This window comes from Glossina fuscipes, unplaced genomic scaffold, assembly GCF_014805625.2.
Source record: "Glossina fuscipes isolate IAEA_lab_2018 unplaced genomic scaffold, Yale_Gfus_2 2, whole genome shotgun sequence".
NCBI lineage: Eukaryota > Metazoa > Arthropoda > Insecta > Diptera > Glossinidae > Glossina > Glossina fuscipes.
In genome coordinates, this window is record NW_023998416.1 from 34,807,663 (window position 1) to 34,835,542 (window position 27,880).

General features: G+C 34.7%; 1 protein-coding gene across 1 annotated transcript; it reads right to left on the reverse strand.

The window, feature by feature from the left end:
* LOC119632763 (protein bicaudal D) lies at window positions 1-27,665 on the reverse strand. Its single transcript, XM_038025828.1, has 8 exons — window positions 26,128-27,665; window positions 4,067-4,432; window positions 3,859-3,996; window positions 2,937-3,796; window positions 2,316-2,533; window positions 1,998-2,249; window positions 1,757-1,931; window positions 1-1,105 (listed from the first exon to the last, which is right to left on the reverse strand). Exons 1-8 carry the CDS (start codon window positions 26,359-26,361, stop codon window positions 988-990), a joined length of 2,361 nt encoding a protein of 786 aa, XP_037881756.1. The 5' UTR covers window positions 26,362-27,665; the 3' UTR covers window positions 1-987.
* Between the last annotated feature and the right edge of the window lie 215 nt (window positions 27,666-27,880).

Genomic DNA, 27,880 nt, shown 5'->3' on the forward strand with positions numbered 1-27,880 from the left:
TTTTTTTTTTTTTTTTTTTTGGTTTTCTTTCAAATATTTTATCTGACTAATTAATGTATACTCTAAGTCTGTTTATTAAATTATAAAAAAGTCGGAGTAATTCATATAATTTATTTTCTATGCACACACTTGGTTAGCTACTCTAATGCACATAAAATAGTGATACTGTTACTTGTTTTGACAAAACGGTTTTCTACAACTTTTTGGTTAAATTTGACAATTTTGAAAAAGAAGAAGAAAAGTATATTCAATCTTTCTAATAAATTTAAAAATAACTAGTATAAAAATTTTTTCAAGAGATTTTTGAATTCACACGTTAGTTATTAGCTTTTTCTATTTCTTTTATTTTAAGAAAATTCATTTCACAAACCCATATTTTTTAAACTTATGATTTTAATACATTATTTATTATTTATTCTAATTAAATAAAATAGTGATGACTTTTTAACATACATTCTTGTATTCATTATCCCACCCGTTTCCCTTGCATTTCGATTCGTAACGAATAGACTTAAGCATACGTTTAAGTAACAAACCGTTTTATATTATTTCCATATTTTTACTATTATCATTGTTATTATTATAATGATTTCTTTTTCAATAATAATACGAAGCCAAAAAATACTTTCCTTTCAACTTTAAATTAATTATTCACAAACACAATAATAATTTTTTTTTTTTTTATAATAAATAATTAAATAGAAACAACAGGTTTAGGTAAATTTTTAACACAAAAATAAAAGCCTTTTCATTGCCCATTCATACGCTATGATCCGGTAAACAAAATTTTCATCTAATAGTAAACTATAAACTGTATGTTTTAGCAAATTTTGAATACTTATACTGATACCCAGAAACCAACGTAATACCTCAGATTAAAAAATAAAATAAATATAAATTTCTTTTTTTAGGGTTTTTTTTTATGATTTACAACTTAAGCAATGTATACACTAAAGCTAGAAGCTTACGCTGTACGCTGATTTTATGTTAGAAGGTATTTTGATTGTTACTCGCTGCGTTTCGTGCCGATGGCCTCGATGAGAGTGACGATTTACCGCCGGTGCCTCGTTGCGCTGGCATTGGACGACGCGCATGCCGCATCTCTCTGCAAGGAAGCATAAATTGATCAAACATTAAATGACTGCAAGATATTTTTATTGCCAACCCCGTCAACCATGAGAAACATACCAAAAGAGAAACCTTTGTTTCTGTATAGCTATTATTTAAACAGTTTAGCCGCTTCCTAATTTTAAAGCAATTTGGTACCCACTTCAGTGGCCGTAGCTTTATTTCTTCAGAACTATCCATTAGACATTACATAAAGGACAATACATTCTTGATTGGAATCGTTTGAGCCAAGTCTTCACATCTATTCTGGGATTGTAATAACTTAGAGCCAATAGCATCTATCGATACTATATTTAGGGAAAGACTTGTCGTTGTTACAACTTTTGTGTAAATATCGATTAATAAATGACACGAAAGAGATCATTAGTATTACAGAGGTGGACTAAGACTGTTCATTTTAACTAAAAGTTGAAGATCTTTCTCTGTATTTAAAACTGTTCACTTTGCTATCTTTGAAAACAACTGCGGTGGACGTTAAAATGGATCGACGTACAGACGGACAAACGTTTTAAAAATGTCGATACTTTATGACAGAAATCTAAGAAACTTTATGATTTTTTGTTTAATGAAGAAATGTAAACGAACAGTAGTGTTAAAAGAAAAAGAAGAAGAATACAAATTAACCCACCTATCCATTTCGATTTCTTCCAACTTTTGCGTTAAATTCAGTTTTTGCTGTACGGCCAACCGAAGCAATTGATTCAGAGTCTTTTTCTCTTCTTCAGCCGCCTCTAATTGCCGATTAAGGTCATCCACTTGAGTGACATATTCTTCACAGCGCGCGGCAAACATTGCGCGTAAACCTATAAATAAAAGAATGATAAGTATTCACTTAGAAGGCGTTAGGAAAATTTTTTTATAAATCTCACTTGAAAAGGTTGCAGCGTCTTCTTTAAGTATCTTCAACTCGTTCCTTAATTTAGACATTGTCTCACTGACAACCATTTTCTCGTTTTCGTACTTGGATTTGAGATTTGTGAGAGCCACTTCCGCCGTTTGTTTATTTGACTTCAGAACTGTGCGCAACGTTGCTATTTGTTCACGTTTGGTAGACAAGAGACTCTTCAGTTTAATAATTTGCTCTTGCAATTCTTCAATTTCTTCGCGATTATACTTATCATCTAGGAGAAGGAAATTTAATTTTCATAATTATATGAGATATTTTTTTGCTGGTGCGTATAACTTACCTTCACTAACATTGCCGCGAACTTTGTTCTTATTCAGTTCAATTGTATGCTCTACAGCAGTCTTTAAATATTTAATCTGATCATTGACAGTATCAACATATTTCTTGATTTCTACCGAGTCAGCCAGACCTTGCAGATCCTCAACAATTTGCGGTCGCGCTATGAAAACGTCCGACTTAAACTGTGATTGTATAGCAGTCAGTGAATCATTTTCAAAGCTAAAAATTGTATAAATTTTAATTAAAAAAAGCTTAAAAAGCGTAATCTGCATTTTCAGCGCCTCCCACCCGTAGAGATAAGTTTGCAAAATTCCTACATATTTTTTTTTTTTTTTTTTTTTGATTAGCCAATTAAACCTGCCTTTCAAGGAGATATGATGCAATTTATGCAATAAAATCCTTAACTAATAACGACAACTTTTTGCAGAAATACTTGCAAATTTTTAGAAAAGTTTTGATTGGTTCTAAAGCTGAAAGAACTCATAGGTCGCTTAAAGTGCTAATATTGTAAACGGTACAAAAGTTCCTGTTCATATCTCATATTCGAGGCGGGGATAGTGACAACACAAAATTTATGCAAATATTAAAAATGATGGCAACTGTAGATTAATAAAAATTATACCTCATATCATCGCTTTTATGGTCCAATAGAACTCTGGCGGGCATCTCACCATTAACCGTACACACTAAATGGTATAATTGGGCCAAATCATCGCTCAATGCAACCAACGTCGACCGTGCTGAGCCTAAACTTTGGCCAGCATTACGTGAAATATTTGTCAATGTTTGGACATCGCTCCGTAGATCGAGCGATTTCTGTTCTGTGGATAATAGTTTATTTTTCAAATTTGAGACTTCATTACGCAGCGATGTCATGGCATCTGTGTAATTAAGACCTTTCTGTAATTCAGTCAAATCAGTTTTGAGACCATCAATTTCTTTAGATGCTAAAGTGAACCAATTTATATATTGGCCAAGACAATCGCGCAGCTTTTGTTTAAGATTCTCTTCGTTCTGCTGACGTTTAATTGCTTCCTGAGGATCCTCCCTATTATCGTATTGTTTCTTTAATTGGACCAATGAATCGACATGCGCGGTTAATACAGCTAAACGAGCCATAAAATTTTGCAGTTCATTTTGAGACCGGTCCAAATTAGATTGAGCTTCTCGCAGGTTGGCGGTTAAATTAGTTTTTTCATTTTCCATCGATTCCAATTGCTTTTCTAATTTCTTTAATTCGTTCAAATGGATTTCGGAAAACAAATCGCACTTGGTACCGTCCGGGGACTTTAATTCAGTTGTTAAATCGGCCTCGATACGCTTCAAAGCGAGGTTTTCCTCTTCACCGTCGCTGTTAGCACTAGTGTTGTCATCAATATTATTGCGTATATTGTAAGCTAAGTTGCTAATATGGTACATCGACTCACGATTCAGGTGACTGTCAAATTCTTTTTTAAGAGCATATTTAGCTTCACGTTCACCCTTAACAAAAATTACAGAAAATGTAGGATTATTCATTAAGTGAAGAGAAAAAAGTCAATTACTTGCAAAGCTTCCAAAGCTTCTTCCATTTGTTTTTCGGCAATTTTCCTTAAATTAGCTAATTCATCGACCTGCTGATTTAATAGCTCCAACTCCTCCGTTAAACGCCGTATCTCATGTTTAGCACCTTCAAATTCAACCTGTAATCATTCGTATAAAGCGTTTCAATCTCGGTACAAGTTTCATGCAAAAATGAATTAATGATTTTACCTGGGAACTTCTTAGGCTGGACACTTGCTTTTGCAGTGATATATTCTCTTCTTCTAATTCTGAATATTCGGTTAACATGCGCGTCTCACGAAATTTTAACTCTTTCAACTCGGCCTTAAGTCGTAGTCTTTCAGCTTCATTATCCGATTTGTCCCGGCCAATATCTGAATTCTCTTGCAGCATGCGATCGCGTTCATTGCGTACGCGTTCAAGTTCGTGACGCAGCTGTTTCACTTCGTTTTCTAAATCAAGTATTTGCAGGTTAAGAGACGTTTCACGAGCGGCCGACTCATTCAGCAAAGTCTCTTCTTGTTCAATGCCAGTTTTTGTGGTGACTTTCTGAGATGTTTGATATTTAGTAAGTGCCTGCAATAGAGTGAACAAATAAATTTTAAAAAATTTTAAACTTTTTCCCTTTCCTAAGCTATCTTCCTTCATTTCAAATTAAATAACTTCTATTTCACTCCAGCTAACGAAGCCATTTACTCTGTAAATCCGTATGCACATGTTGTTAGAGAACATACATAGCTTGCGTTTATCGAAAAAAAAGAAAGAAAAATAATTAAAACCAAGAGGAAAGATATTAGATTCGTCTTGGAGCGATATTTTAATATCCGCCATAAGAATGTTCGATTGCAGAATGGATTAAAGAACGATTCCTTCGATAAATATCGTATATTGATCGCTACATATCTTATATATTGTGACAGAAGCTCTTTTATAAACGCCTTCTCTAAAGTAGATGTTCACATAATCCACTGTAACTGTATATGATTTGTTTTAAAAATATAACTATCCCGCATGGGTTATCTAAATGGTTTTTGAAGGTGAGGCAAGCATTTTAAAAAGTAATACTTTAAGCCTTCAAGTTTTAAATGTTGAAAATCTTAAATTGGGGAAAAAACTTAAATCGCTCGATTTTTTAGAAAATCGAAAACGAACTTGAACTGGTGAGAATGATAACAAGAGGTCTGACATCAGTATTATTCTTCCAAGTTTCCCAGATTACAGCAAATAGAAGGACAAAGCTACACTATGCACGTTGATGAAGAACACATGTGAAAACATTTTGAGATATTTGATACCTATATCAATGTGTTATTGCGAACCTAATCTAAACGAAATCCTTCGTCAATGGTTTGCCTATATGAAAATACTTTCACATACATTTCGCTTTACGCTCTCAACTCATTAACGCGGAATTAAAAGCAAAAAAAAAAGTCTTTCGAAATTCATAAATCTGCTTGCGTCCACCAACATACACTTTCGTGGAGATATATCCTGTTACAAACGTTCTACTCTTATATTAACAAACATAAAAAACTTCCGACAAAGTTTTTACAAAATTGCCCGAAAGTTCACCAAATGTTTGTCTGTCTGCCTCTTTGTGCCCTGTGCGCGCTCGCTTGATTGTTTGACTGATTTGATGTGCTAGTGAGCTGTGATGCTATCACTTGACTCGATGGCAGTGTCAACAACGCCTTTAGGTTGGCTTCAACAGTAATAATAACAATCTGTTTTCGTTATTTTTTTCTTCGTTGTTTTTTTTTTCAATTTTTCTTTATTTGTGTTGTTGGATTCCATTGTTGTTGTTTCAGAGATGCTGCTATGTACAAATGTATACTCGTTCAGTCATTTGTTCGTTTATTTAGAGCGCATTCATTGCATACTTACAATAAAAATGCTATACACACCAGTTGTTCGAAGCCCCAACTACTCATACCTCATTCTCATACTACTTCGGATTTCTCAAACAGCACTAGAAGGCTGCTTTCATTTCGTAACGATAGGTACAGTGCCTTTAACGTTACCACTTTGTTCAACATCATCCCTCTTACCTACGGAATTGACTACGAATAATAATGAGTAATCTTGGCCCTTGGAGCTTTGAATTTATATGTAACTCCGTATACATCAATGCTTGCCCCGCAACTTGCTTGCAGCGTAACTCTGCATTCTCTGCAGGGTGTACTTTATCAGCAGGCGAGTTTTTGGGGGTAGATTGACTGACAGCTATTGTTGAATTTTAGTTTCAGTTACTCGTTCCTTTTTTTTTTTGTTGGCTTTTTTATTGCTATTTTTTTGTTGGTTTGCTTGCTTTCGTTTACGCGATAGTACATCAGAATAATGGGCATAATATATTTTAGTTGCAGAATAAAGCAACTTTAAACGCATGTCGACGCCTAATTAAAGGTAATTCAGTATTTATAGACATTTGTTATGAGAATGGAAATTGTCTCCCAACGTACTATTAACCTTAAGCTAGGTCTTATATACAATTTAATTAGATTATCCGATGGTGAGATCTCATTTGAGGGCAGGAAACAGCTATGATTTTAACTTGAGTATCGATTGTTCAGCAGCACCAACACATCAACAAATAGATACTGATGTCAAGTAGAAAAGTCCACTCTATCCGTCTACTCTCGGCAATCAATCAATAAATAAGTATCATGGATTTTTGTAGCGGGCAATCTCGACAATTAATCAAATACTCGCAAAATGCAACTTGAAAAACTGATGCACTTAACAAAGATTTAATCTTTCAACATTGGTTTCGCGTTATTTTAACAAAACTGCGCATATATTTTGTAAATTTCATTAGTGAACAGTAGAGTTGTTAACACTACGTCACTTCACTGCAAATTTTGAAAATTAGAGAATTTTCATGGTTAGCCGAACATTGTACGGGAAGCATGTCTCAAATCAATCTAAACGATTTCTTCCGCGACATCGTAGTAGGAAATCCTTTTCGATCGGTAAATGAGTTAATAGAAGTGGATTAGTTTTTTCAGACATGATTTTTTAGGGGGCATTTACTGCGCTTCGTTCCTCTCTCGCGCTCTTTTCTTTATAATAAGACTATAATTTTACTCCGTCTAAATGTCTGACTGTTTTTTTTCCACTTTGATACGGCTGCTTTAAATGCATCGCTCAAATTAGGTTAAATCCCAAACGCGTTCAATTACAATATTGGACTATGAAGAAATGATGCTTCTTATTTTTAACGTTTCGTGGACGATAAACTATGCTTTGGGGGGGAAACTCTCATCTTCACGAGGTTATCCTTGTTGACTTGTTTAAGGTTTTGCTCATAGTTAGCTTGGCGGTGCATTGGAAGAAGTTTTGTTTTCCTTATAAAAGAGCGCTTCCTCTCTCAATAAACTAATGTTATGGATATTGGATTCTAAAATACGCTCAACTCGTGGTAGTCGAGAGAATGGATCAGGCCCTATCGTTTGTATCCGCCGATGCATGTATACCTTGAGAATGAATAGTCTGAATTTGGTTAACCGGTTTTATATGGTACATTCAAAGGCAAGTGTGACTGCGGTCGCGTGAAGTAATGCTAAAAGCTTTGTAGTCTAAATTTAAGCTCCACAGGGGCCAAGGACCCATTCGCTTAGAGCTGATGATAGGTCTCCAAAATGAGGTTATTGGCCGTACATTTTAAATCATTTTGACATTGCACTTCTAGTGGGGCCTCAAAAGAGGGATTGTCTCATTCTTCGCTCCACTCATAAATAACGCTTATATCAGCGGGTATCGTGAGGTTTTCCTTACAAATGCTCACGTCAAACTACTAGAGATATCTGTAAACATTTCATTAATATGAATACTTGCGTTACTGGCTACCAACAAATGTTTGATTGATTTTTGTGGTAAATGTCGGAAACGAAATGGAAACCAAATTAATGTAAATTCTTGAAGCCACGTGCAATAATTATATGAAATCTTTTTTTATTTCTCCCTATTTTTAAAGGAAACTAATAAATTTCTCACACTTGACAGTTTCCCTGATAAAATTGTGATAAGCATAATTTCCGTCTTCTTTTTTTTGCTTTTTCCGAGTCAAAGCACTTTTCTGCTTTGCTTAGATCCTTTTAAGTTTCGCTCACATCCTTTTAAAACGTTGTACACAGCTTTTCCGCGATACCCAAGTTCTCAGTATTTGCGTTTTGTGTTTTAATCATAATTAACAACGTTCTCGTTACTAATTGTACGCGCTGCGCAGCAAACGCGAGCACGAGGTAATGGAAACGTAAAGAAACAGAGGAGAGAGAAACTTCATTCGATGGTAATGTATACCCCATAATTTTGAAACGGATGTCGTTTCATTTAATTCTAAAGAAACATTGAGAAACAATAGGTAAATGCAACAAAAACAACAACACAAAATGTTTTCCATTTTACTACTAAAGCGGCGATTGCTTGAATAATAAGAACGATTTCTACCTTCGCCAGTCGTGTCTAGTTCGGAGATATGCTAAATTTGTCATTCAATTTGTAATGTCCAGAGGTAAGCACTGAAACCTCCATTATTGACCAGACTAAGCTTACGATTCTACTTAACCTCCGATGGCTGGGCACGAACGATCGAAAGGTTGAAATAATTCAGCCTGAAAAGGTACATGGAATTTTGTCCGATCCAATTAACAATTTGGCGAAAATTTCCTAAAATTCTGATAAAAAAGAAGGGTGAATGATCCGTCAGGTGAAACTATCCCAATATATCGATTAATTGACTCAACATAATTTTCCTTCCTTTCTCTTTATATTTATTTCTGTTGTTATTAAAAAGTGAAAAGAATAGAATGTCGGAACATTACCGGAAAAATTGACTTATTCCCATTTAAAAATAAAAATAATCATTGCTTTGTTGATTGTTTAATTGACTGCAAGAAGAAGCATAATGGTTTCATAACATTTCATTGTGTGGATTGATATACAAACATACGAAAATATTTTGCATGAGTGCACGTCTAAAAGCAAAACGGAAAACATTATTATAAGTAAACATAACATACATTCTATATAACATAGTAAATGTGTACAAACAAACATTAAGCTGAATGATCGACTTTATTTTTACATATTTGTTGATGGGAGACGGGCTTACGGGCTGGTTTGGTTTCTTTTTTTCCCATAAATAATTTTAGTCAGGATTGACCTTATCAAGCCACTTGTATTTGTCTTCCCAAGCATTCCGTGATACATGTACAAATTGCCGACATATCCGCTTGATATATAGAGATAATGCATTTTAAACTCTAGGGCCGCATACGGCAGCTTAGCGTTTCACTTTTAAAAGCCCCAGCCCATAAATAATTAAAAAGAACACTTTATCACGTTTGTTAGCTCAGATAGAAATAATGATGTTTTGAAGACTGCCAAAATTTCAAATTTTGCAAGATAAATTCGAACAAGGTGAAAGTATGGCTGGGAAGAAGAGGCTGAACCTTGCCTCGTTCCGCCAGGAGAACTCTCTTAAAAGAAAAAACTTTGCGCACCTCTCAGCCTGTCGGTCTGTGCGTCATTGTGCCTGTGTGTCCGCTTATCATTTCCTCTTAATGCTTAGCGTCAAAGGGTTGCATGTCTATTATTGGGTTCGCATTAGAAAATTGAAATTTGGGGGCTATTTATCAAAGGACGTCGTTAGCCCGCATAAGAGGAAAATCCATAATTTACTATTGATAAGAGATACTGATGTAAATCTTAATCTTGGTAGCATTATTTTCTAAAACGTACAATTAGTCAGATTCAAATCTCAAGCGCGGTAAAGTCTACTTTGGCCGTCGCTAATGTGAGTGCTCAGTTGGTAAATGCATAGTACTTGCCTATTGGGTGCACACCCACTAGGTTGCGACCACAACCTCCTTACCTCTTTTTCTTTCCTCACTTCTTTGTGGCCCTCACTAAATATAGCACAACCACTGAATGATTGGTCGTATCAAAAAAAAAAAAAAAAAAAAAAAAAAAATATATATATATATATATATATATGTCACAAATATATGCTCACTACGAAGGATGTATACAATTTTTTTACAATTACATATTACTTGGCCAACTTAAGAGTTCTATACAAACTGTAGTCCGCGCATCCGCTCGACCGTGAGTTCGTTCATTCTATTAATTACGCTTGTCAAATTATACAATTCCATCTATTAATTTCTTTCCCGTTCTTTTGAAGTTTTATTGCAATGACTTGCTTTTAATTACAGCTGATGCATACCAATGAATCTTCCTAGAGGGAGTACCTTACAGCAACTGTGGTAGAGCAATATTAAATTTGTGACGTTATATGCAACAATCGATTGATCTAAAATTTTTCCATATTTTGTTGCACTAAAACCAAATAAATATGGAAAACTTAAATTGGACACGTTCTTACAAATGGTAAGCGAAACTGCCATTAGGTTTAATTTTTAGTATTTAATGATAAAAATTGATCCAGAATAGCGATGTAAAATATGAATTAAATGCACTAAATTAGGGTCACATTAATTTGTTTCTCAAACGACTTTCCATATAATCTTTCCCACAATCAGTAAGCCTGCATATGTAAGCAGAATAGCAACCCTGCATAGTTGGATGATAGGCACAAATAGCAGCAAGCCTGAGGAAAATAAAATTTTACTTTCTATAAATAGCACATTATTCACAAAATATTTAGCATGGTTGTTACATAGACAGATAGAGGCAATCTTCAAACAATACGTGTCAGAATTTCATGGCATTTTGATATTTATTTTACAATTTACAGTTTATTTGGCCAGGTCCAACTTCAACTTTTTATGATCATAACAGATGAAGAATTTCAATTGGCGTAGCGTGTTCAACAATAGTCTACCATGTTTTAGCTTATTTAATTTATGTCCATTATTGCGCTTCCAGTTTGAACTGTGAGTCATACTTCTATGCACAAATACGTGAGCAAAATTCGTAGAGAAACTCAACTGTCTCTACCGGTTCTAAGCTTCAGTAAAATTGTAGGAAACAAATCGCCGCTGACATTACCTTTGAACTCTGCAAGCGTACACAAATGCCGTTCGGAGTTAATTAGAGCGTTGATCTGATCAACGTCATCAGTGATTGTTTGACCAGAACGGCGAGAATTTAAAAGATATATCAAAACAATTGCAGAATAGATTTACTTCTCGGAATTGAAATGCCAAGTGCAACGAGCGCGATACGCATTTTCTCTTTCAATTATAACATTGTCATTACATTTTGTACACAACCTAACAACCTTGAATTAACTAAGCTAAGACGTTCTGTACGTGTGACAGACTTGTGAGCGCAAACCTGATTGCGAAAGATATTGTTCGGGCTTTATTATGCAACCACATAATAAAATGTTAGAAACCTTTGTGGTGGCCAAAATAATGTATTTCGGATAGCAATAGAGAAGTGAGTAAGAAAATTATAATAGGCACTGGTCGAATCTTTTATACCTGCCACGAAAGACGCGAATGTCTTTAAAGCTTTCTTAGTTATGTAAACGCATCCCACGCTTCAGAAATAAAAAAAGAAAATATTGTTATGAAACTCGCTTTTCTCGGTTACTGTTCGTATCACTGGATCGTGGATATTCTTTTTAAGAATATCACGTTTTCACCACAAGACTCTCTTATTTACAAACAATTTGTTTAAGGGTAGGATTATTTACATTTTACTTTGGCAATACTCTCGACTTCTGAACTCTAATATTCTTTTTCGACTCAAATGTTCTTGTCCGCCTAAGTCTGCTTTCCGCAAATATTCTATTTATATACATTTTTACAAGCATATTACTTACTTAAGTTCATGGCTTCACTTTTAATACGTTAACCTGGTTTTCCGCTAATCGTTTTCTTCGGCCGGCAGTTGCAGTACGCGCCGCGAATGCGTACTTGGGCTTTCCCTCCCTAGGGAATTTATTATTTGGGAATATCAATTAGTTAGCAGGAACTGGTTTTGGGATTTCCGTAGCATTTACCATTATTGTTATAACATATTTAGGTCGCATATAAAGTCTGGGACTACAACAGCTGGATGGGCATTAGCAACAAAGACAACCGGCTCTTTTTTTTTAAAAGGTAAACCAAATGGCTAGCCTAGTCACATATTTTATTGATATTAAATATTCCAGATAATTTCAAGACATTCACGTGATCAGACCATTCGAAAACGAGTCCTCGAATAAGAGGAAAGATTTTGTGAGATTTATAATTTGGCCAAATTGGAGAAGTAGATTTCTTAAGGATTCTTTGATATACTGCAATTATATGGCATAAGCGCGTTCTCGCAAATGTTTTGATGTTTTCGACCTTGATTAAATGTGATTACGATTAACATGCAAGCGGTGAGGACTGCTCGAGTTTTTTCATCAATTTTCCTTCTGACTGTTTTTCTTATATACTTTTGAAGACCAAACTTTTCAATAATAAAAGTTGCCGAAGCTGCGGATTTGGGTGAAAGGTGTTCTCACTAATTTCCCAAGAGGCTGACTTGGTACCCAAAAAAAGATTTAATTTTGTTTCCGTAAGTGGCAATAGTGTGACTATTTTGTTGAAATTTAAAGGATTACAAATAGGTTTTATGACGCACAAACTGCCTGCGATGATAGCCAATTTGTAGTTAGTTTTGGGAACAAGGTTTGTTTGTGGCATGAAGAATAGGTCTATCCTCGATAGTAAAGGTTGATGCGCTTTCGTGCAGAATATAATTAACTTGGACTTCTCCTGTGACATCAACTATTAGATTCGCAGCAGATAGAGAGTCACTTTTAGAACCGCCTGTAAAAAGGAGATACCAACCCTTATTTTTCTAACAGTGAGTTTTTTCTGTGATTAGTTCTCTGAAGACGAAATTCGCCATAAATTCTTCTTTGTGGTGCTGAACGACAATGATATTGTTCATGAGTATCGTTCGGAAGGCATATATGGTGGCTCTGCTCACTTAATGATAAACTGCTCCCAGGATATTTGTGGCTGTTGCCCTATATCAGCAAACCATAGTCGATTTTGTTTAAAACCTAAGATAAGGTCGCCCGTGGATTCCTTTGAATTGAATCCTTTAACTAAAGCCTGCTAAACTTTGGCTTCGGACTGTAATTAATTGAAGACTTGAGCCCCAAAACGGTGAATCGTTACACATTTTTATTTATCTGCACAAGCCGACTCACATAGACGTCTTCTACTTGCCGTCATTTTTACGAACGGAAGAATGTTTATCACAAATACTACAGTTGTGCAGATGGACAGACGGGCATGCTCAAGTGCATTCTAAATATGGAACTCTCCAGGAATCCATACACTTTACAGGGTGTTTGAAGCTTGCTGGCTTGGCCAATTTATTGCATTTTATAGGACGTGCTACAGTATCACCCATACAATAATAAACGTTTCCTTTGTGTATGTAGTACTGCAGGCGTATCCGTCGGCCGATTTGGTCCATTTACAATACTAACGTGCGTGCAAGAACTTTCAATGTTTTTGCCAAAATTTGAAGTCGATAGTCGACATTTTTACGGCCAAGAGAATGTTTGCAATAGACATTACACAGACGGACAGTCGAACAATGTTTCTGCCAGGAGAATGTTTACAACACACATTACATAGACGGACAGACGGACATGCTTAAATCGATTCAGAATTTGATGCTGATCAAAAATGTATATACAAATGTATATATATATATATAATGCATGCATACACCCCTCATCCTTTGATGATGCGTATCGATTATCCGATTTTATGAGCACATAACACATACCCAGGTACTGTGTATAGATTTTAATGCGTGTACCGTTACTTATGAATCACCTCGAGTGTTCTTACGTTAGTAAGGCACACGTGTTTGCGTTATTTAAAGGTTTTTTACACAAGGCTTTCTTAGAAGCAAAAAGCAACCACTTAAAAATGAACAATAACTCACTTCAAGTCCATAGCGAGGGAGATTCTATCCTATGCAAGCATGTTTACTAATGTTTAGTACATTTTAAAAGTGAAAAGTGAAATGAGTTTTCTTTCTTACTTTAAAATAATATATATTCATACAATTTTTTATTTTTCTATTTTATCAAAATTTAAAAAAAGAAAAAAAGAATAAAATTAACTCAAGTCCACTTATTTTTTCTTATTCCTCTCACATATATAATAAAATTGTTCATCGTCGACTAAATAGCTTCATGCTGCGAATATGGAGCAAAAATCATTTTGCAGCTAATAATCATTTCAATTTTAACATCAATTGCCAGCCTCATGAAAAGAGTTTAAACAACAGCAGCGCTTTAGTGCAACAATATAACGTTGAAAAGTGCTCAGGCATGGAAACGTATGCATACATACAATTACAAACGCAAACCATGTGGATCCATCTATCCAACTAAACACATTCATTCGTTTGTTCCATCCATATGTGTATATGCACACACTTGCGATTATATTGTATGTATATATAGACACGCACACACACACACACACACACAATAAATAGGCAAACAATACAACCGTAATGGGAACAACCAGCCAACACAATAACATACAACCAATTGTGCAGTCAGCCGCCAACCACTTGACTATCCACTATGCCTTATTATATAGAAATAGAATTGCTGCAAATGTGCCCTACACCCGGTAAAGTGTATACTTATTGTCGTTTCAAGTTTTCCGCTCTACAGCAGCAACAGCAAATGAAATAAAAATAAGAAAAAAAGAAAATCGTCATATAATTGACCTATTTGGCCGTTTCCTCTTAAATATTTTCATATTCCGCACAAACGTGCACACGACGCACATGCTTTTATGCATGTTTGCGTGCACTGTCGTCGTCGTAGTCGTCGTCGATTGCTTTTGCTGTTTGTTACTGCAACTAAACAGAAAACTTTTTTCTTTTTTTCTTTTTTGCATTTCAAGTCGTTGCTATGATTGTTTTCTTATTTCTTGTTGCATTTTGGCTCAAGTTCAAGTTGATGTAATGCAGCGAACATTATATTTTCGAAAATATTTTCTCAAACAAACACACACACATACACAAACACAAGCAACTAACCTTTACAAGATATTTACGTCAACAACTTTAGAATTTCATTATGCGCCCAATATATTCCTATAAAGTCAAAAACTTTGCATATTTCCTCTACAAATTAAATAAAAGATAGTTCATAAAATAATTCTGTATAGCAGTAGCACTAGTAATAGTAGCATGTTGATGATTGGATGCTTCTGTCCGCACATTCTTCTTAATTAGTCTCGGTACAGTACTTTCCATACCAGTAAGCAAGGATTTCCCAAGGCGAATATCGTTTAGCAACCCGAACGGTTTTCAAAGATATCAAACATAGTTTTCCTGTTTTCGGCGTTTTAAGTCCAATTTAAAATGAATTTGTGTCCTAAAGCACTTGTGGTCAGGATATGCAAATCTGCAAAACACCTAAAAGAACTTGAAAACTTTTATTATATCAATCGATTGAGAACCATTTTTTACCAAGGATATTCATAACAAAGCAACAACGAACTATTTTTGACATTTCATGGCTAAAAGTTACGTCAAACGTAATGATATTTGCTATTTAATAGTCTGACTTGCCCACCTATAACGTTTTAACTTCCTCTTTATTCCATTAAACTACTTGCAGGCATTTCTGCGCGTTGTGAAGATTACAGAGATTTTTGAAATCATTTTTGCACATTTTTATACATACAATTTAAACTGTATTCAGCTTTTTTTTTTTCTTTTGTTATTACCCTTTGCACCGCATCAACGTCTGTCTAATAGGGTTCAAAAACTGATATATTCTTCTGTATGTACTTAGGCTTTATTCCAGGCAAAACTCACTGATATGATTTCGGAAGCGTCAACGGATCAACCGAACACTTTAGCTGAGTGTTGGACTTAATTTACAGTGGAGTGGCAGGAACAATTTTAGAACCATAGTCATAATCATGGACATGGCTCAGTAAATATTGTAGTCAAAGATATTTAGGTTTTTTAGAATCTTCGATGAGTACTTCAAAGCGCTATAACCATCTGACAGATGTAATGTACCCGCTATGATACAGTTCGTACTAAATTGCTAGATGGCGAAGTTTTCTGAGAAGTTTTCAAAAAAAATAACAGAAGAGATAATTAAATGTATTAAGGCGTAAGCCTGTATCTGTAAGCTACACCGTGCGTAATCTCGCCGAAGTGAAAACGGCGTAAGTCTTATGAATATGTGTTGGACTATGAATCCACGTTTGCGGAAATCATCATCCGAAGAAAAGTTCCAATCGAAACACGTCGATATTGTCAATGAAAAATCACGCTTTGTATTTGAAGGGATTCGAAACGTTTAATTGATTAACTTGATCGGAACTGAAAAGACAAACGATCGCAGCCTGTAATCTGCCATTTTGTTTTTTCAACTTTGTGGACGTTTAAGCTCGTTTTCAATGTCATTTTAAATATATTTTTAAAACAAATTTAGAAAAACGGAAGTCAAACGTTTTAAAGAATGCTTTGGAATGTAAGAAGAAAAAAATAAAAATCAACTAATTTCTGCTAATCGTAAGCGGAATGAAATTGCGGCAAGTAAGGACACTGTAGCGAACCAGGTCGTGTCGGCAAACACTCTGCATTAGCCTACACTTATATGGGAAGTAATCGAAAAAGTCACCCGATCCAAATCATTTTCAATAGCGTTCGTTCTTGGATCAAAACTCATCAGTGTACCAAATTTCATCAAAATATCTCAAAAAGTGCGAGCTACAGGTTCTTTTCCAAAAATTTTTGTTTAAAAAAAACGGCCAATTTTGGCCAATTTTGAAGTCGACATCTTCATTTTTGCGACCAGGTGGCAACAACACACACCACACAGATATACAGACGGGCAGCCGTGGCTAAATCGATTCAGAATTTCGCGCTGATCAAGAATGTATATACTTCATATTGTCTCTGAAGTTTCGTTTTTTAAAGGAAAAAAGCAAACTGAGCATACGTTCATCTTACAAGAAGCTGTACAAAGAAGATAAAGGAAAAAAGTGTGGTTAGTTTAGTTGTTTTAAAAAAATGCAATATTTTATTGAAATGTTCTGCAGGTACTTTTTAAAGTACCATAGGCTTAGTCTTTCCGGGTGTAAGTCTTCGCGAAATGAGAAACGTTCCGGCAGCTACCAGACATGTGTTTAATTAGCAGATTTTTCACGTTGACCAGAGGAATAGCATTCCATTGGTTCGTTACAATGGTATGATCAAGATGAATGCTTGCAAATATTCTGAAATATGTTTAGATTTCGTCAGACAAATGTAAAATCAGTAGATACACTGATTCACTGTCTATCTGTAGATACACTGATTCACTGTCATCTGTCTAGCTATCCGCATACAGCATGAGTGCTGGTGAGTGGTGGTTTTTGATGTCAAAAATGAGACGTCAGTAATTACAAGAAAGGTCGGTCTGGAATTACTTTCCGCGATAATCTTGAATATCTTTCGATGAAATAAAGCGAGAAATGAATAAGCATAAGAAGAAGGGAGAAAATAAAAACTTGATTTTGTTAGAACAATGAACAATGTTGATACATATCTTACGCAAAACACATACACATAAAACTATATTTTTGTAATAGTGGTCTTTTATTTATAGAATTTAAAATATCTTTTCTTAATCTCTTTATCAAGGCCATTTTCATACAAACACATATTAATATATATATATACATATATGTATATATGTATGTATATGCATATATTATATTTATGGATAAGTAAGTGTGAACTGATTGAATTTTAAGAACGCTCATACATATTATTACTACGAATTGTTAAATTGATATTATCGGGATTTTTCAGAGCCGTTGAGGCGAATTTTAATTGTAAAACCAATTTCTTCATTATGATAGCGGCAGCAGAGCAAGAAAGAAATTGCAGCCTGTTAGTCATTCTATCTTCTTGTGCGTGTTGAGTTTGTTCCAAATTTTTTTTTACAAATCTCCTCAAAATATTCTTAACACCACTTGAATTTTCATCTTCCACATTGTTGAGTTTCCTCAGCTAGTAGCTCGTACCTGAATTAAATGCATGACTGCGTAGATGGGTGAGTGGAAAAACGACTAAGGATGAGACGCCCAAACGATATGCCGCCATATGGGATACGGTACACGAAGAGGAATATCCTTAAGAAATGTAAATCGTTTAACTTGAGGTTCATTACAGATTGTTATATAGCCAGCGAGAAATGATAGAAGCAAGGCAGAATGTTGGACAAAGTCAGATACTTCTACTGTATCTAAGCTCGTGATAGGAAAATTGCTGTAATTGAAATTAGTTAACGAATAAAATTGCAAAAGCTGCTGTCAAGTTTTCACTTTTTAATAGTGTAAGTAACATAAGCAACCCAACAACAACAAAAACAACAACAACGAGTAAGATGAATAACAAGTGCAAATTAACGGAAAATATTATAATTTATAAACCGTAAAATTCAGCCCCTTGAGAAGGAAACGAAGAGGGAAAATTAGCTTCGCTTTCTTATCAAAACAAAGTAACCCAAATTATATATAAATAAAGTAAGGTTATCTTCGTTATAGATAAAATATTTTTTAATTGTGTAAATGTGTACCGGTGCACACATCACGTAATTGGTCGGTCGCCTTTTCAAATCTGAGTTTTATAAAATTCGAAAATACGTTTTTATATACAAGTTTTTTATTGAAATTGTGTGGTGAGAGAGGTTTCTTCCTGCTTTTTTTCGCTCCCCTTAAATATATGAAAATAATTAAACTCAATATTTTTTTTTTTTTCTATTTTATTCTATAAGCCTCCAAGCCATATTTGTTTATTCTGCTGCCAATATTAATTATAAGAGTCTACTACATGTACAGTTAGCCTTGATCGCACGCTACGGAATGCTACGAGTCTTATGACAGCAAAAAACAACACATACATACGTAAAGAACGTTTATCCGACCTTAGTTAACCTGTTTAATGCCCGTTATAGAGATTGATAATCCCCTACATAACCTGTGATGCAAGGATATAATAAATTTTTCCAATACCCAGAAGGACAGAATCACTGCGAAATCACTTTATGAATAGTTCTAAACTTGTCTGTCCGTCTGTCCTTCTTGCTTTCGCCTCATAAGCCGCAATTTTTGAGATGGTTTAATGAAAACTGTCACATTAGCGAGTTTCAGCTCAAGGACGAACTCAAATGAAATCAACTGCTTTTTCGATTACATCCGCAGCAGAGTGGTATGGGGTATTTATGGGTGTACTGTGGCTAAGTATAATGTTTTTGCGTTTCTTTTTAAAATATCGCTTACGCGACATCTCCTACACGCGTGACGCGGTAAAGGACAAAAAGAAGAAACAACAAAGAAATAGATAGAAGGAAAGACTAATAGATGGTTGACCAATCGATAAGTTCTATGCCCTTACCATATGAACACTTACTATATATTTACGGCCAAAGTAAACTCTACCTCATTGACGACGAACCCACGAAAACTGACTTGATAATAGCTATTCTTGCCTATTCGGCTACTCATGCCCATTATTACTTTCTTCTCCGCGGCAGCTTTACAGGCTTGTAAGCCTCAATTAGCGTGGTTTTTAGAATGTAATGCCTGCAAACGTATCGAAGCACTATCTAAACAAAGTGATGCGAGGCGTATAAACAGCAGTCGATAGACAAATGCGGTCCGTCCTTCGTCCTGCCTTAGATCTCGGATGGTTTTATGATATGATGTAAAATTTTTTTAATTTTCATTCAATTCGCGGGATTTCGTGAATGCTTGTGCACGTTCAAGTGACATAAAAAGATGCGTTTTTCATAATCATACTTTCGTACTGATAGATGAAATTTTAATTTCCGTTGTTTCACACGTAATTACGAAATGATAAGCATATGCGAATTACACAAGGGCGTGCGTTCATTAAGAGAGCAACAAAAAGTTTTAGTTTTGTTTTCCTGCAACACATCGATACATTACGAATACATGTAAGCGCATTCCCTCGCATCCTTCCAAAAAATTAATATACATTCAATCTATACAAATTTACAGAATGCACTTGTATTCATAGCACAGCGTAACTATAACAATAATCATTATATTGAAATCTAAATGTTTACAAATATACATACTGTTATGCACGTATGCATGCATGAGAATGTATGAACAAAATACATACATATGGGTTCATATATATTATGTATTCATGCCCGGTCTCCACAAAATAGACAATGTTCTATGCACGGACACCGAAAACAAACAAAGCCACTACGCAAAGACACAAGGGCAATACAATTAAACCGTATGTATATGTGCATTTGTGTCAATATATAATTTCAATTAAAAATCTCTTTTTACGCTAAAAAAGGATTACAGATTTTTTATTGCTGAACATTTCATGTAGTTTTTATTTCCCATTTATGGACGGAATTAAGTTTAAAGTAAGACAAAACTTGTTGTTGTTGTAAGCGGGGGGCAAATTTTTTACTACCATCACACACACAACTTACAAAACATGAAATTATCACATATCGCGTCGTCTATTGATAAATATGCGCCCTACGATATAGGACATATCGTAGATACATGTGGTCTAATTGTATTACACTTCTATATATCTATATATATATATTTGAATATATATTTGAAAATATATTTTTTCCCAATTCGGGAATATAATATGGATTATTATTAAGCAAACTAACGGCCATTTTCGGACATCGAAACAAATAGGAATTAGATAGTGCCCCAACCCAATCAAGAATATATACATACATATACGTATATATTCATATTAGCGGTATTTATTTGCAACTATGGCGGCGTCCGTACCTTCTGAGTATTAGGTTTATTATTGCATACTTTTTAATTTTTAGACGGAAGGTAATGTAACGGTAACAGCAAAATTTGCGACCTCTGCGGAAATGTGTTGAACATCGACAAGTGTCAACATTGGTTCGGAAAATTTGCTACTGGAAATTATGACCTCTCTGCAGGCAGCCAAGCGCACGACCAGAACGTAAAAACTTTCTAGTGGAAGCTAATTCAAAATGAACTTTACAAGAATTATCGAGAAGCTTTACGTTCATTTGGTCGACATACAAAATTGCAAAGGCATATAGCCACGGAATATGAGTACCGCATCAATTATCTGAGCTAAGAAGAAAAATATTCGTCGATCAATTTGCACTTTATTGCTATCCAGATTTCGTAGAGATATATCTCTTGCCAGAATCGTTTTTGATGACGAAAAATGGATTCTTCATGATAGCATGAAGTGTACCAATCGTGATGACTTTGTACAACTCGAATCGCAATATTAATCCCTAAACTTAGCTTATCAAGAAGCCACCTTGAACCAAATGTTACTTTACGAACCCCGTATTTCTATAAGAAGGGAAAAAAAGATGGCGAACTGTCCTTGACAATGATGGCTAATAACATAATAAATTAAAGAACAAGTAAGAAAGTAAGATTCGGCGGGCCGAATCTCGCTTACCCACCGCTATGTTTTTCGCATTCCGCTCTCCGAGTTCTTTTATTTAATATCCATATCGTTGGCATTATTAACGAGAAAGTATTCGCGCTGTCACTTGTAACTTTGTGTGGCCATGGCAGATGTTGTCCATTTTTGCCCATAAGGGGTAGGGAGCTTCGAGAAGTAAATTTGGAAAATTTCAGCCTTCTAATTAATAACAAGCCAAGTATCACAAATTTTTGTTAAAAAGAAATGAGATGCGTTCAATTTACGCTCCATTGCGCGCTTTTGCTCTGACCAATTTGACCCATTTTCAATACCAACCTGCGTACAGAAACCTCCAATGTTTCTACCACATTTGAAGTCGAGATCTTTATTTTTGGAACTAGGAGAATACCAACAAAGCACACCACAAGGACGGGCGGACGGACATGACTATATTAACTCAGAATTTCACGCTGATCAAGAATATGTATGCCCGATAGAGTCTCTGAAGCTTCATTTACGGTGTTATGGTGGGTATAACTTAAATTTGCTACAATATTTGTGTTAGATTTCAAAACGATTCATTACTTAGGCGACCCCTATCATGTGCATTATATAAGTTCCGTGTGATGCATGCATTTATACGCAACGAAAATTTAACAAATTTAATATCCTCCCGCCCATTGTGCGAGTTTAAAAAAAACAAAAAACAAAAAAAAAAAATCAACTCAAAAAAACATTCTCATTACATTTATGTTCATGTTATGTTCTTTATACGCTGGAGTTGCCGCTGAGCGTGACGGGCGATTCATATAACTCAAGCCTTTTTTTTTGATTTTCTGAAAATGCGACCGCAAAAAATCAGTGTGTGTTAATTCCATTTAAAACGTTTTTTTTTTCTTTTTTGAAATATCATGCAGTCAGGTCAATGTATCTGTTTTTTCCTTTATAATTCTTTGCTATCAGATTAATTAATGAAATTTGTTACTAATAGAAAACATTGGTATTTCCGTTTTTCCTTGTTCATACAAATACGGGCACAGAAAGGTAAATATGTTATCCTTTTGTTGAAAACTGAATTCAAAGCAGAAATAACACAAATGACAAACAGGAAGGATAAGCGGAATAAGAAAAAGTTTTGATCTTCTCTATAAAGTTTTAGACTAATGATGATGAATTCAAATTAAATAAATGGACGTACGGTAAGGCACCAATACATCGAATGTCTATCGCTCTACCTTGCATTTAAATAAGGCAAGCGTGCTAATGGTGACTAATGGGTCTTATTCGAATATAATTTTCTTTATATAAAATATACTTAAAATGTAAGTGAGAAGCTTTTTTATTAGCCTTTTAAACCAAAGCCTTTAGAACAAAGAAGTAAATTCTAAAGCTGAATGCGCACTAGAACTAATCTATAGAAAATTTACATAAAATCAATGTCTTCTGAATGTTAGAAATAATTTATTTGTACCGTCATGCCGTGTGTCGGATTGCCGCTGTAATATGTGCTTTGAGGAGCGTCGAGGCGCATTTCCAGTAGCTGCTAGCATCATTCAGATTGGAGCGAACTGTCACTAACTAAACAAATCATAGAACGTACTAGTTAACGCACAGATCACTTTTGTTGGCTCAGAATCTCACCCTTAACGATTGCTAACAACAGCATTAGTCTGAACACGTAAACATGAATATTTTTATGTGCACAAGTAAAAACGTTATTAACAGCATGATATGATCATCGCATTAATGAATTATTTCATTATGAGGTAATTAGTCTGCAATCCAAGTTTTCTTCCACTTCTTTTGTCTTTTTTGCTTTTGTGTACTCATCACTGAAAGATGAGGTGTGTATTCATTTTGGCAAAATGTTTGCAGCACCCAGAAGAACGCTTAAGAGACCCCATAAACTGCATGTATTCTTGATCAGCATCAAATTCTAAACCGATTTAAGCCTGTTCGTCTATCCGTCTGCCTGTATAATGCCTATAGCAGATATTCAAATTTGGCAAAAACATTAGAAATTCTTGCCCGCGGATAGGGACTGAAATGAGATCAAAGACATCCCTACTACTACAACAAACGCAACGATAACAGCTTCTCTATTCTGAGTATGGTCCTGCTGCATCTGACCAAAAAAAAAAAAAATTCGCCACTTGCAGCTCGCAGAAAGAAGCTTTACACACATACGATTGGTCAAATCGGAATCGGTCTAGATATGTTTGTCCGTCCGTCTGTCCTTCTGGCTACAAATTGTTGCGCTCTGGTCGCAAAAATAAAAAAATCTGTTTCACGCGCACGGTATAAACATCCCCTTTTATTCGGCAAACCTATAAAAACTCATTCACACGCGTCCGACATTAAAGGCTGTGGAATTTACTCTTTCAGTCTTTTTTAAAATAATGGTGATGAGTAGAAATAATTCGGTGGCAATCGAATATAAATTTCTTACTTGTTTTTCTTTACGTCGACGACAGCTAGTAACAACTAGTGTATGACTAATGAAGATAAAATAAAAAAAATTAAAAAAACATAAATGTATACATGTATGGTGTTCACGTCGAAGTCGCAACACCCAATCTCAGCGAACTTTCTACACAAAAAAAATATATTCCTGATAGTTCCAGAAACATTAAATGTCTGAGCAGACATATGAAGCTAAACTGAAATATTCTTATATGCTTGCTTAATTATCTCTAGCTCGCTCGCATTATCTCCCCCCTCGAAAGGAATATCAGCAAAGTTAATGTTACCCGCTAATATTCGTAACATAGTATTGTACTATGAATGTTATTTTTAGACTACTGACTTAATCGGTCGAGAAAATAACAATGCATCGTAATTACAGAAACAGTTAACACCGAAAACCATCGATTTTCCTCCAAAGCAAAAAAAAATGGGAGCAAGAAAACTAAAAAAAAAAAATAAAAGAAGAGATAAAATAGAATTTCAAGACACTGCAATGTTGAATTTTTCCATTTTGAATAACAGAAGAGATCTGTACGGATGCACTCTGGTATATATGTGAAAACTTCTAACGAAGTATCTCGTGTCGTTTACGAAAAATAAGTAAAAACCCATTTGCTTTATTGCTTTTGAGAGCATTTTCTATGTTAACCTACATGCATATGAACTTGCAATGTTTTTATTAAATTGGAAACGGTGATTTGTCACCGTGAGAATAACTACCACAAGTATTATGCAAACGGGCAGCTGGAAATGCTTAATCGGTTCGCATTTCGATGCTTATCTAGATTGCACGTGGATCTTCCTCCTCTGTGTTGCAAACGTTTTGATAGATTGGATATACCACCGTCCTTCGGAGAGATCAGTATAAAAAATATAACTGTAGGCTATCTTTCCGCAACGCTTATAATTCATAAACTATCTGCGTTTAACTTTCTATTATAGACACTACACTATCATGAAAAATTCAAAGAAAATAAAGCGAAACAAAAATTAAAACAAACTAAATCGAAATTCTTCAAAAGTTCGGCCAAATGTACTTGAATACCCCCCTAGAAAACCTAGTAGAGGAAAGACATTATTTTATTACATCAAAACACTGAGCAAGTTAAAAAGCAATTATTTAAAGCAGTAACCGCCTGAAAGCTCTTGACAGAAAGAATTCCTTTGTGTTGTTGTCGGTGATACTTTAGTGCACAATGTTTGATGATAGATAAGTGTAAAATAAATTTTAGTCAAATTTAGTCTTTCTTTTCCACAAATATTCAATTCAACTCCTTTCAAACGGCTTATTCTCTCTTAACAGCGACAGCACAATAACAATCGCTAATTAGAATGGCGAAATATTTCAAAGGATAACAATATGAAGGCAAAAGTCTCGACTAGCAACTCCAACGGTCGTGGGTTCAAATCTCGAAGTGCGATAAAGTTTTTAATGAAACCGAAAGCCTTAGATGCTACTGCTTTGAGACTTTAGTCTTAGAATTCTCTGGCTAAATTTGTAATAATAATAATCATAACAATAATATTTAATATATTTACCTATATATCTTTATTTATTAATACTTGAATTTTACTCTTAATTCAAACACTTTGTGGGTTTGCATCCTATAGGTATTATGTCTGGTGCTTCGAAGAGCTAATAAACTCTTGTCTGTGTATCTTCAGCGGAAATTGTAAATATCTCTAAACACTTAATTGATTGATATTGAGGAAATTGCGTGAAAATTTCGAAATAAAAATTGATTAAAAGTTGGCTTTACACGATTTCGTCAGCAATTAGCCAAGGCAGAAAAACCCATACGTATGCTTTTTCCTTCACTATTGAAAACATTATGAAGCTTCTCATATACCAAACATATCGTCACATCTTTCAAAATATATATGCGGAGTGGGAGCTTAGCCATGTACTCTTGCATTCGACTTGCCGTCATTTATTCTCTTATTACGTATGGCTAGTTTAAAACTCAGCCTAATTTGAACAGATCTGAGCCAAGCCTTCTAATAACTGTGTAGACGTACACTTTATTAATTACAGTAGGATTTTGAATGTGAGCAAAAAATACTCCGTGCATTCGGATGAACCTGAATCTATGGTTTGCTAATTGAGAATCCACAGTTGTAAAGTCGCAACGTAATAATAGAATTTAAAAGGCGTCGTGCTTTCAGACTTATGTGAAAAAATTTTTTGAATCCTGCTATCAATCTTATATAAAACTCTTATACATTTATATGTATTCTTTAGTTGAATTAATGGACATTTTACAGGTTTTCGGTTAGGTGATATTCCTGTTAGGTCGAAGAGAGGTTTTTCAATTCATTTCTTCTTTTCAGCTTTCACACTAAGTAATTATTTATTAATTCGTACTAACCTCTTGTGTTATTTCCAACTCATGTTTTGCATTCTCGTATAAAGTCTCCAATTCTTCCACTTTTTGTGCGAGACCCGACTTCTCCTCCAATAAAGAAAGACCATACTGGGCGGACTGTGCGCGTTCACTGGTCGCCTGATCAAGTTCGCGTGTTAAACGTTCCACTTCTAAACGCAACTCATCTACGTTTTTAGGTAAATTGGCCAAGCCGCCGGCTCCCGAATCGAGTGACATGTTAATGAAGACTGCGATATCGCTCGTTACGTATACTATGAAGTTAAAAATGTAGTGTGTGATGTCAAAACGGTAACTTTATAAATGTGTATATTTAGTATGCTTAATACGAGCGCACATATACGTTAGGGATGATAAGATTTTTTCTTTTTTTTTTTACTTTTATGTAATCGCTTTGTTGATGGACGGGCACAAAAGGGAAGGTTTATATTTTGATGGATGAATGAATACGAAGAGAAATTTAAAACTTAAGCCGAAAAATTCCTGTGAACTCTGCGTGTTGACAGTGAGTATTTCCCTCGCTGATATTTAAATTAGCATTATTAAACAAAAAAAAAAACAAGTTAATAGTGATAGGTGTGGTAAACTGTAGTGGGCGGAATCGTAATGATTTTTTGTTATTGATCGCTCGTCGCATTAAAATGTAAGAATCTCGTTGTAATTGGAGGGAATGTTTCCTTTTTTATTACTAAAACTTCTTGAATCAGATTTGGACGTATTGTTACTTTAATTAAATGATTAATATGATATGCTTATTCTCGTTTTTTTTTTTTTTTGTTTATTTTTATTTATTTTTGTAAATTTTCTCTTCTCTGCATAATTAACATTCTTTTTATAACTCTTCTCTTTCTCTTTTCTTCGTATTTCGCTTTGCAGTTGTTTGAATACTCTTTCTAAACTTAATGCTCTCTTGTCATTCTCGGGAAGCAATGAAAATATGCAGCTTTTTTTTATTTTTTTTGATTCGTTTCTTTACAGGTTATTTTATTATGATCTATGTTTTTCCTTTCTATTAAAATAGTACTGTAACTATAATTTCACACACAGCGCCACAGTGCAAAGATTAAAATACGCAAAGGTACGAATACAAATTTGCTTCAATATTGAATGAACAAAACTTCCCAACACAATTACTTGCAAATTAAGTTAAATAAAATGCTAGAACTCGGAAACTATTGAGGCCCAATAGTGACATCACAATTTCTTTGCCTTGTCGACTTCTTCTCTTCCACACATTTTTCACATTCAACTTTCTATTTTACATATACACTTATTTGTTGTTTATCTAAATACACGGAATATATATATATATACCCTTCCATTTGTATGGCAAATCATAAGTATTATGAAGCAAATAAAAATAAATAATGCACTTGAAAATTGTGTTATTCCAGATATTAAGCTTCTTGTAAATTAAAAATATATTCTTCAACACGTCTCTTCTTTTAATGAGTGAATGACGGAATGCACAAAGTATGCCACAGATTCGTGTGAATGCTAATTAAAGACCAAAGATTAGGACAAAATGCGAGCGATACTCTTAAAAAATGGCGAATTTTCACTAAACCAACTACAAAATCAGACTAACACTATTGCAAGCGGTGCAGCCGTTCATGCAAGATAGATTCAGCGTTGCTACCAAACGTGCTACGAATTTCAATTTCATACAACTCTGGATCCAAAAACCCCTATTTTTGTAAAACTTTTTGTGTTTGTGAAGGTGATACTTGTGTATTTT

Bases quoted from the DNA above. Each gene is read 5' to 3' on its own strand.
- LOC119632763 (XM_038025828.1), bottom strand. From the start codon at position 26,361: ATGTCACTCGATTCGGGAGCCGGCGGCTTGGCCAATTTACCTAAAAAC. The intron at 1,932-1,997 runs GTGAGATTTATA...TTTTATTTATAG, and splicing joins AGACGCTGCAACCTTTTCAA to GTTTACGCGCAATGTTTGCC. The intron at 1,106-1,756 runs GTGGGTTAATTT...GCTTCCTTGCAG, and splicing joins GAAGAAATCGAAATGGATAG to AGAGATGCGGCATGCGCGTC.